This window comes from Sphaeroforma arctica, assembly GCF_001186125.1.
Source record: "Sphaeroforma arctica JP610 unplaced genomic scaffold supercont1.739, whole genome shotgun sequence".
NCBI classification, from domain to species: Eukaryota; class Ichthyosporea; order Ichthyophonida; genus Sphaeroforma; species Sphaeroforma arctica.
In genome coordinates this window covers 13,439-23,997 of record NW_014039819.1, presented here as the reverse complement: position 1 = coordinate 23,997, position 10,559 = coordinate 13,439, and the positions used below count along the sequence as shown (strand labels likewise).

Below are 10,559 nucleotides of genomic sequence, written 5' to 3'. Positions count from 1 at the left end.
TGTATGTATATATCTATCTATCTATATATATATATATATTTATATATATATATATACATGCGTCTCCTTTTCTGACATACGGGTGTACATGTTCTGTTGCTGTGATATATAGGTGTGTATCATTTCTTTATATATGTATGTGTCCCCTTTGCTGATTGAATCACTATGCCTCGTAGTGGGCTGTGAGCGTGTGCACCAGTATGTGACGGTTGTGTGTAGTTGTATGTTCCCTTCGCTGATTTATCCCTGTGTGGGCAAGTGTGTGTCTGTTGAGTCGCAATGTTTGGCTCGTAGTCAGGAGCAGGTGTTCGGCTTTCGTCATGCTGATGGTCTTTGGCGTCTTTTCTGATGCTTTAACGTAAACCTTATCCTTCAAAGCTAACATCTGATGTGCGGTACTCAGGTGGGCTATAGTTCACACTTCTCACCTCGAGACACTGATATCGCCCGTGAATTTATGGTCTTTTGTGAGTCTGGATAGCACTTATCGCGTAAACCGTCTCTCCTGTTCTCTGCACTGCACGAATGTGCCATTCTCGCCGTACTAGGCCATTTGCAGTTGGGTCGTCCATGCCCATCTATAGTTGGGGACTTGTTCTATATGCTCCTATCACCCAACTTCACACTTGCATCGATGCCACTATCCGGTCCGTATTCCAAGTTATGGCTGACAAGATTACTTCTTCATCACGTGTAAATTCCTGCCCATGGCACTCACTCGCTCCATAAATGTGTCTATATTTATTCTTACGCTTTAAACCTTGCCCCACACGCTTACTTATCTCTCCTCCGCTTTCATCACAGACAATGTGTGCACATGCCACCAGGAGCACGCCGTCATTGAGCCAGACACATCAACCGATGCAGTGCGCAGTGGAGCTGTGCATATCACCACTCTCAGTACCATGTCCAATGCTGATAACGGGACGCCCAAAGGGGATATCGGGACAGTGTTCCGTATGCAGGCGGTGAAGGCACAGGTCACCCAACAGCTCAAGGCGTCTCTGGCGGAGTTCAGGAGAGATGACCTGGTGTACCGCTTGCCCGCCCCTCTTAGCATCATGCAGCCTATCATTGTGCTCAGTGGCTTGCAGGTGTGTGCACATTTGTCTGCTGGGGCGATGTACGGGTTGTTGGTGAGTATATGTCACGTGCGCATGCTAATTTGCCCGAGAACGACCGTATCTAATGCGCCACTGTAATCTAGATGAACAGCGATTGTCTGCCTGCTTGTGCACTGTTCATTGATACAGCATTTACAAGCGGCAGTGTGGACCCACACATGCACAAGAGCACTCAGCACACAGCCTTCGTGGCTGCAGCTGTGTGTGCACAATCTCGTGGGTTGCGTTATTAGCCAACACGCCTCTCGTCGTCAATGTTAAACCGCATCGTAGTTGTAGTCTTCGTTCGTGTTGCTCACAGAAGGATTGGTGTTGTTTTAGTTTTCATGCGCATAGAGGCGATTTGGGTATTGTTTGCACGCCTTGTTAATGTTCTGTTACGGATAGATACTATACATTGCTTGTGCTGCCCTGTAGTTTGTGTGTATATACATTGCTTGTGTCGTCCTGTTGCTTGTGTGCGTATACATTGCTTTTGTTGCCTAGTAGTTTGTGTGTATATACATTGCTTGTGTTGTCCTGTTGCTTGTGTGCATATACATTGCTTGTGTTGCCCTGTAGTTTGTGTGCATATACATAACCTGTGTTGTCCTGTTGCTTGTGTGCATATACATTGCTTGTGTTGCCCTGTTGCTTGTGTGCATGCGCTTACTGGCGTGTCTCTTTTGGGTCTCTCTCCTTATTGCTGGTTTGTCTCACTATTAGGTTCAAGTAATTGCCTGTACCTTAGGGTTTAGGGTTTGTGTCTCTATCCATGCACATAATATTGTGGATTACTCTTGTCTGTATCCATGCACATTAGCTTATTTCTACCTCATGTCATTGTGTGTACACCTATAGGCGAGTGCTGAGCGGATCTATGTGCCGAGACAACGGTCGCTGGCAGTGCACAAGAACAGTCTGACTGTGACGGGTGGCAGTGGTGATTACACGTGGCGCGTGGTAGACGACCACGTGGTCAAGATCACTGAGAAACTAAACGATAACGGTGGACAGGTAAGGGGAGCCCTGTACATGTGAGACGATGAATCTGTGGATACTGACTGGGCGTTTTTTGGGCAAGCTAATCTTTGCAAGTGTGTTGTGAGGCGGATATGTGTCCTTACACTCAGATTGGGATGGTTGGACAGAGTGGGCAATTTGTTGACGTGCTATAAATAGACTGACAACGAAGTCGCATATACGTTTTGTTCCTAATAACGTCTTTTTCCGTGCCCCCTCCTTCATTTTTCCACATCGCATATGCACCCACACCTACTGGCTTTCAATGGTGAGTGGACAGTATGTGATTGTGTATACACGTGTGCTCCATATCTTGCAATCGTGAGCAGTTGGGTTGTGCTGGATGATAAGTCTTGTGTATGGAAATGGTGTATTGCCTTGTCCAATATGAAATAGTAGTTGCGCCCACATACGAAGTTTGGATAAACTTTGGCTGCTATTGCGAAGACTTGTCCCTCGTGCGCGTATGTCATGCATCTTATTGACCTACAGATTATTCTTTTACCGAATTCCGAGTAAAATTGAGGTTTTAGAGTTTTAGGGTTTTGGGGTTTGCTTCCCCTAAACGAACCAGCACTCTCCCTCCTAACATCCCACACCGTGACACTTTCGCCGCACACACTCAGAGCGTGAGCTTCTCGGCCGTGGGCAAGGGCGCAACCAAAGTGATAATCACCGACACGCGACTGTGCTACAACACGATTGCCGTGGAGGTGCACGTGGTGGACATTGTGGAGATGCACTTTGTGCCCATTGCCATTGAGATTGCTGCGGGAGAGACCATGGTGGTACCGCTGCGTGTCACGGGGCAGAGTCAAGGTAACCACTTCCACTGTCCTGGTGTCTATTCCATTGGTGTCTATTCCATTGGAGTCTATTGTTGGTGTTTACAGCAATGTGTGGCAGGTGTTTGTCAATGTGGGTGTACTCGATAGGGCAACTGCTATCTTCTACGTTTGGTGTGTTAAATTTATACTGCCTTTGGCGTGCTTTGTTTGTTTCAGTGTGTGTGTCGTATCATATCTAGATGCGTATCTGGGTACTCAGGTGCATGTGTGTATGTTTTTGCGTCAATCGCCGTATATAGATAGAATGTTAATCATTACCTATAGCTCAAAAATGATACTCCCAATGTTTCCCTCGCGCCAAACATATGACGTTACTTGGTCACCCCTCGCGGCATGTGATGCTACCATCTACTGTGTACTCTACGCCTTTTACTATAGATACATAGTCGTATGCACACACAGGCGCGTACACAAATCACCTAGCAATAGCAACCCATACACACTTGCACTTGCCCACCCGCATACAGACGGTGGCAAACTGACGACGTTTGAGGCGTGCACATCGCTGCCGCTGACCTACACGTCGGACGATGAGTCCATTTTCTCCATTGAGGGCCATTCGGAAGTGCCCACTGTGGTGGTGCTCAAGGACCGCCGCACCAACACTCCCGGCAACAGCGGCTGCACTGCTGTGTTGGTCAAAGCCAACCGCGAAGGCCACACGACCCTGACTGCCGTCTACAGGTGAGGCTACATGCGCAAACGTAGCCAAGGGTAGTACGAGGGTAGTGCATGCACTAGTGTTGTGTAAACGTAGACATACCGGCCTGTGCTGACTATCACAACTGTCGTATGCAGATATATGCATGTTGATGCACATGTCTGCCTGACAAGTATAGCTTTCGACGGGCGTGGGAAATGAATCATTGCTAGGGTTGTGCTTGTATTGCCAGTTGTTTTGTATTAATTGTGGCGGGATAGTGGTATCACCAGTTTGCACGGCCTATAGTATAACCACATGTGGATAAGTAGTTGTCATAAGGCGAGCAGTGTGTGAGTGAGTGACACGTATCTGAGTGATCTAAGTGGCCATCTCTCTGAGATAATACCTATAGTATTACCACATGTGGATAGGTAGTTGTCATAAGGCGAGCAGTGTGTGAGTGACTGACACGTATCTGAGTGATCTAAATGGCCATCTCTCTGAGATAATACCCCGAGAATAGACCATAGGGATGTGTCCATGCAGCCCTAAAACATGCAGCGTTAGGGCCAACTGTGTCTCTGGCGTTAACATACGTTCACATACTCTTTTCTCTTCGTATCATCAGAGACGGAAGCACGATGCTCACGGCCACCCTGGAGATCTTTGCGTACTTTCCTTTGCAAGTGGACTCGACGAACGACGAGCATCAGCTGGTGATGGGCACTACCGCGCACTTACGTGTGTCGGGAGGGCCGCTGCCGTGGCCGCTCGACCAATCAAAACACGTTGTAGATCTAATTTTCGACCAAGACCAAGAATTGCGCGGGCTGGAGGTGGTCAAGGACTACCATCCCATCGCTGTGCACAGGCCAGGCCCTAATTCATCCATCCAAGGTAGCTGGGCGTCGGTTGGGTCCAATTGCAATAGCAAACTACACACATCTCTTTACAGATAGTTCAATGACAAACGTGTGCCTGTATTGCGACTGAAATGCACATCCCTATGTGTATGCGTGCACAGATTTCTGTGTGTATATATTTTGAGTGACAGTGTGTGCGTGTATGTGCGCGCCGCGGTGACGATGACATGCAAGAGCATATGTCCCGAAACCGCAAGTTTAGAGAAGGCTACAACGGTACAAGCGGTGTTTCAAAGTGCTTATCTGTTATGTATGGTGTACACAAACATTCAAACACGAACGCAACCAATCATTTCCACATGGGGCGACAACCACTCAGAACTGGAAATACTGAAGTTTCAGGGTTTAGTACCCTAAAATCAAATAATTACGTTGTGCACCTATTGTGACATCTGATGTAAGCGAAGTAAACGTGAAGCCGCTCTGAAACATTTCGCCGACTATAGCGAGCCACATGCGGACCACTGCGTCTCTAAAGTATAGCCTGACTGTTGCTTAGACTGCTGCTTGACTGTTGCTTAGACTCTTGCTTGACTGTTGCTTAGACTCTTGCTTGACTCTTGATTAGACTGTTGCTTGACTGTTGCTTAGACTCTTGCTTGACTGTTGCTTGCAGGGTTTGCTTGGACCTTAAGATGCACTGCGCTGGGGACACATGATCTGCAGATAGTTGTGGGCAATCAGCACGCGCACATGGGCTTCACTACGCATGTGGCCAATGTCACCACAACCGTCACCTGCAACCTGCCATCAAGGTACTTAACGTGTAGCTGCACGTACCCAGGTGTCACTGTTACTTGTTCTGTTGTATCATATATTGTGTTGTATTTATACGTTGTATTGATATCGTGCCTTGTATCCATTTCTGGGGATTTTTGTATTTACTTTGGTCTGGCTGGTACTACCAATGCTTGCCACTTCTTCCTTTTGACGTGATGCCGTTTATCCATCCACTTACTATCGACCAACCAATCCCCTCTCCTTATTAACCTCGCACTGCACCATCGTCCCTGTGCTATAAATAGTTTGGGACAGGCTCCTGCGTTCTCAGCACCGCAAGGCCTGTCCATTGACACTGTGCCGCGTCATCTGCAGTCTGACCCACAGATGGCTGCCCTGGCTGAGAGATGTCTCGGTCGCACCTACATGCTCACGAAGACCACCAATGAGTTTTGGATCCCGGTATTGGGTATGTTGGTCCCGCTTTCAAAGATGTGCGTTTTCGGTTGGGTGCGATTTCGGTTTCTCGGGTTTTGCTCGGCTGTAGGGGGAGTACCATCTACCACACCCGCGCTTTAGTCGGAATACTGGTTGTCATGGTGACGGCGTGAGATGTTCTTATACCTATAGAGGCAATTGCACTGTAGCCGTTGGTCAGTTGTTGAGTCGCACGCCTCTGTGCGGTTTCCATTCGTTCACATGTTGCGCATTCTCCTCTCAACAACAACTGCATCCCATCGCTGTGCACAAACAGCCGCTGGTGGCGAAGCATCGCCCACAGAGAAGGCGGATGGCGTGGAGGGACTCTATCAATTCGAGTACACGTCATCCGACGAGACCATCGCACGGGTCGACACAACAAACCCTGAGAGGTGAGTTGCACACAGTAGGAGTTGTATAGTAGAAACGGGCGCTGCATGATTGTTGTTGTCCTCACCAAAAGTGTGCTTTAGGGTTTACAGTTTTATTTTGCATGCAACTAATCGCCAATCTCCCGTCATATCCTTAGGCGCTATGCTTGCACTTCTAGTGTGCATGTCAGTCTACCTTGTATTTCCATCATACAGTGCACGTGCACTGCAGTTTTAATGTTTGAAATTGACGTCAGCATCGTTTCACTGAGTGACATCGGGTTCGGTGTTGTTTGGTGCTTGGGCTGCTGCTGTATTGTATGGCTGAGTGGTGATGGGTGTCTATTCGTCCTGCCGTCGCCTCATACACCTCCGCACTTAACTAGCAGGCCAACACTGGTGACTCTGGACAAGGAGGGCCCGGTGACCATCACCATCCGGTTGACAGGCGTCAAAGACGTTGACACTTCCCATCAGAAACTACCTACCACCTCGTTCAGTGTACACGTGGTGAAGCCCATAACCGCATCACCGCGTGAGCTGCATCTGTACCCCAACACAACCAGCAAAGCCTTTACGCTCAAGCACGGGTCAGGCATTGTGCACGTGTACGCGGATGACGAGGCCATCGCCCGGGCTACGCTCTCGAATACCGGGATCAATTCCGGGACGGCCGAGGTGCTTGTGCAGTCTGCGGGAAAGGCGGGCCACACACAGGTGCACGCGACAGACGTCTGTTTCACACCTGCGCAGATGAAGGCTGCCACTGCCATGGTCACCATTCATGGTATGCTGAGTGCACTGCGTCCTGTATGAATGGGAGACATAGGGGGCGTTTCTCTGTGTGTGTGTGTGTGTGGTGGTGGTGGTGTGTGTGTGGTGGGTGGTGTGTGTGTGTGTGTGTTGTGTGGTGGTGGTGTGGTGGTGTGTGTGTGTGGTGTGTGTGTGTGTGTTGTGTGGGTGGGTGTGTGTGTGTGTGTATTGCCAGCTTGGGTGTCACCTTTCACTCCCTGTGAATAGGAGTCTCTTGGACATTGCTGCTTTAGGTGCAAATTTACCTTGGTGGGAAGTGTATGGGTGTGTTGTGAGAATTATACTTGTATGGGAGGTGTCCCTTTAACGCATCTGGCATGAGTGTTCAAGGTAGTGGGTCATGTGCCTCCGCATTCTAGTACTCGTATCAGACGTATTCACTTTCTCATACACCACAGTGCCGAGTTGTTTGTATGAATTATTTCCTGTGCATAGCTTGTTATCAATCCGTGTGCCTGTGCCATTCTTAGTCCCTGTAGCTTTCGCACAACTGAGAACAGATCACCCCGCTGTGAGTGCCGACCTTTCGCTCACATGCTGTGCGTGTTTACCTCATCCTCATCGTTTGTACGTTGCACTCACTCGCAGGGATCGGCAAGGTGGAGATGCGAGGATGTCCCAGTGTGGCCGTGCAGAAGCCCGTGTTTTTGTATGTGAAACTGCTTAGCGACGCAGGCACACCCGTAGGTCTACACAACATGCACGTCCACGAACGCTTTACTGTGCACCTGGACGTGGGCGGCAGTGGCCTGCGACTCGGCGCAGACGACCCCAAAGTCATGACCGGGGAGGAGGAGCTCAGATTCACGCTGCACGGCAAAGCACCAGGCACATACACTGTGAAGGCAAAGGTCATTGCCAAGGGCTCGTGTAAGTGCTTGTGTGGGTGGGAGTGGGGGTGTGTGTGTGTGTGATATGTGTGTTCTCATTGGGCCCTCCAAGATGTATCGATTTGATCCTGTAAATCACGGAGAGAGTCTCTATCCGATCTGTACTGCTTGTGTTGCTGTGGATACACCTACATCTGCGGAATGGGCACCGCCTCTTCTTCCTAAACTTCCCTGACCATGCCCAGTTTATCCTACTATATCTTCGTCTCCGGTCAACCCATTAAAGGGACCATGATGTCCTGTTTACTTCGATCTACACGTCATCGACCTCGTTAAACATCCTGTTGACCGGACTATTCTTTTTGAATACTCCCATTAGCCCGTGATATTAATAATTATCATTAATGTTATATTGATTGTTGTATTGATTCTATCATTTGTCCTACCCACCTCGCTATGTTTTTTTGTAATCATCCTGCTCACTCCGCTGTGATGTTATATCCTACGCTGTGTACATAGCTGTGGTGCGGGAGGCTCAGTACAGTGTGTCTGTTGAGGCTCCGCTGCGCTTTCAGATGAGTGAGCGTTTGTTTGAGGGCAGTGAAGTGCCCCACGCACTTGCAGGCGACCGTCGAGAACACCCGTCCGTACACTACCACACGTCCAACGAGAAGGTGTGTGAGTGGTTTGTCAGCTGAGTATGGGTGTAGCAGTGGATGTGTGTGAGTGGTCTGTTAGCTGAGTATGGGTGTAGCAGTGGATGTGTATGAGTGGACCTGCTAGCTGAGTATGGGTGTAGCAGTGGATGTGTGAGAGTGGTCTGTCAGCTGAGTATGGGTGTAGCAGTGAATGCCTGCAAAGAATGGCGAAGCATATTGGTGTAGTTGGGAGTTTTCTAGAGGTTTGTTAGACAGGGCCGCCGGATTCGTATAGTAGTGTAATTTATTCGTGTGCTGTAGGTTGTCTATTGAGAGATCGGTTGTAAATGTAATCGGAAAGAGAAAGAATTATACGCCAACGGTACAAACGAATAGCCGTATTGTCTGAGGGAATAGTCTAAGTCTACATTGTGCACTGACTGATCTATGGGCTTGCCCAGGGGGTTCGTTCGTGTCGTCGTGTCATGTTTGGGCTACTCCACATCGCCTGTTGTGTTGTCGTTGTTTGCTGTTGTAAGTTTTACACCAGCCCCTATGCGCCCACACGCTCACCCTATTTTCAGGGTTTAAACCCTAGCCCCTAAAAATAGCCTGTCACCATGAACTCACATTATCGCCTGTTTCCCTCATCCTTCATCCTTTGCCATCCGTTCACTCATGCGCTGTAGGTCGTAGCTGTGTCTGCTAAAGGTGTGGTGTCGGCTGTGTCTGCGGGTGTGGCGCAGTTGACCGCTGTCTCTGAACAGAAGGATCCGGTGAGCGGTGCACAGTGTGAGATTAGCACTGCCGCAACCACAGTCACTGTGGTGTCGCTCAAGAGCTTTGGCTTGGTTCTGCCAAAGTTCAGGTGCGTGTGTGTGTGTGTGCATGCTTTCTTGTGTGTGTATGTGTGAGGTTCCTATATGTGTGTAGACGTATGTGTAGTTTTGTGATTAGTTCATGCGTGTGCGTACAAGTCTGCGTGGGTGTTTTTGTACATTCATAAATTAGATGCGTGGGGTGGTGTGGCTTTGCTCCGGTTGATTTCTCGGTTGATTGTCACTCCGTTGTTTTTATCTCCTGTGCTTAGCTCTTATGCGCTTGTAGGTAAGTTTCCAGTTGGTGTGGACCTCACTCTCCGTGTGTTCTCTCTCTCTCTATCTCTCTCTCCCGCGCTGCTATCAAAATATTTTTTCAGGGTCTGCCATACATGACCTCCCATCATGTGGTGTTCTGTACCGCTTATATCTCTCTAAAAGATTAATGTACCACACACAACCGCCAACTGTCTCACCTCTTCCCATTGGTGTGCCTCGCATTGCAGCGTCATCAAAGGTGCCCGTTTACCGGTGCACGTGATGGGGTCGGAGGGCATGACGCCCATGATGTTCGACAGAGCAGGCAGTTTGACCTTCGAGTGGGAGAATGAGTCCCCCGATGTTCTTGAGGTGGGGCGGTCTGTGCGTGCACCCTTTCTGTTTACTACTTTTCTCTTATGTGTTGTTCTGTTTATTGATGTATACTTCTTTTAACTTTTCTTTACTTCTCTTTACTTGTGTTAACTTCTGATTCCTTTTGTTTACGTCCGTTTGCTTCTGAGTAGTCCTGTTTCCGTCTGCTACGCCACTTGCAACCTTTGCGCTAGTATGTCACCAAACAAGGAATTGTATTCGCTCTCACTGTTGGGTGTATTCAATACATTCTGGGCTTGAGATGAACATTTTTCTGCTAGAAATGGCTTCTGCCACGCAGTATCGCCTTTTAGGTTCACATTTTTTTTCAACCAAACGCCTGACCCGAAGGAACATCACGACTAGCATGGACACTACACCCCCGTGCTCATCTTTTTTGGGCGTCAGGCAGCGCACACGACCCATCACTCCCCAATACACTCAAATGCACTCACTTCTGCTAAAACCCTAAATCCTAAAACCCTAAAACTCAAATGCGCTCACTTCTGTACTGAACACAGCTTCGCCCGAGGTATCACCAAGCAGGTGTGAGCCTTGACAACGAGGGTGAGATCTCCACTGAGATCTATGCACGTGGCGCGGGTGTGGGAGCAATTCGCGTCAAGATGCGCCATGGCAACGGGCGGACTGCGGGTGAGGCTGTCGGTTATGTGCACGTGGTGGATCCATTGACCATGAAGGTGCGTATATATATG

At 48.9% G+C, this 10,559-nt stretch overlaps 1 protein-coding gene across 1 annotated transcript in view; it reads left to right on the top strand.

The window, feature by feature from the left end:
• Positions 1-601: 601 nt before the first annotated feature.
• The window catches only part of SARC_08323 (hypothetical protein), a gene marked incomplete at its 5' end in the record, with an annotated part of 17,589 nt that continues 7,631 nt past the window's right edge, over positions 602-10,559 (top strand). Inside the window, 15 exons of the mRNA XM_014297707.1 lie at positions 602-647; positions 805-1,094; positions 1,965-2,120; positions 2,753-2,945; positions 3,442-3,658; positions 4,246-4,514; positions 5,157-5,295; positions 5,566-5,729; positions 6,015-6,132; positions 6,501-6,898; positions 7,513-7,794; positions 8,274-8,428; positions 9,082-9,260; positions 9,717-9,840; positions 10,365-10,544. Coding sequence (XP_014153182.1) covers positions 602-647; positions 805-1,094; positions 1,965-2,120; positions 2,753-2,945; positions 3,442-3,658; positions 4,246-4,514; positions 5,157-5,295; positions 5,566-5,729; positions 6,015-6,132; positions 6,501-6,898; positions 7,513-7,794; positions 8,274-8,428; positions 9,082-9,260; positions 9,717-9,840; positions 10,365-10,544 — 2,910 coding nt within the window. The remainder of the gene's footprint in view (positions 648-804; positions 1,095-1,964; positions 2,121-2,752; positions 2,946-3,441; positions 3,659-4,245; positions 4,515-5,156; positions 5,296-5,565; positions 5,730-6,014; positions 6,133-6,500; positions 6,899-7,512; positions 7,795-8,273; positions 8,429-9,081; positions 9,261-9,716; positions 9,841-10,364; positions 10,545-10,559) is intronic.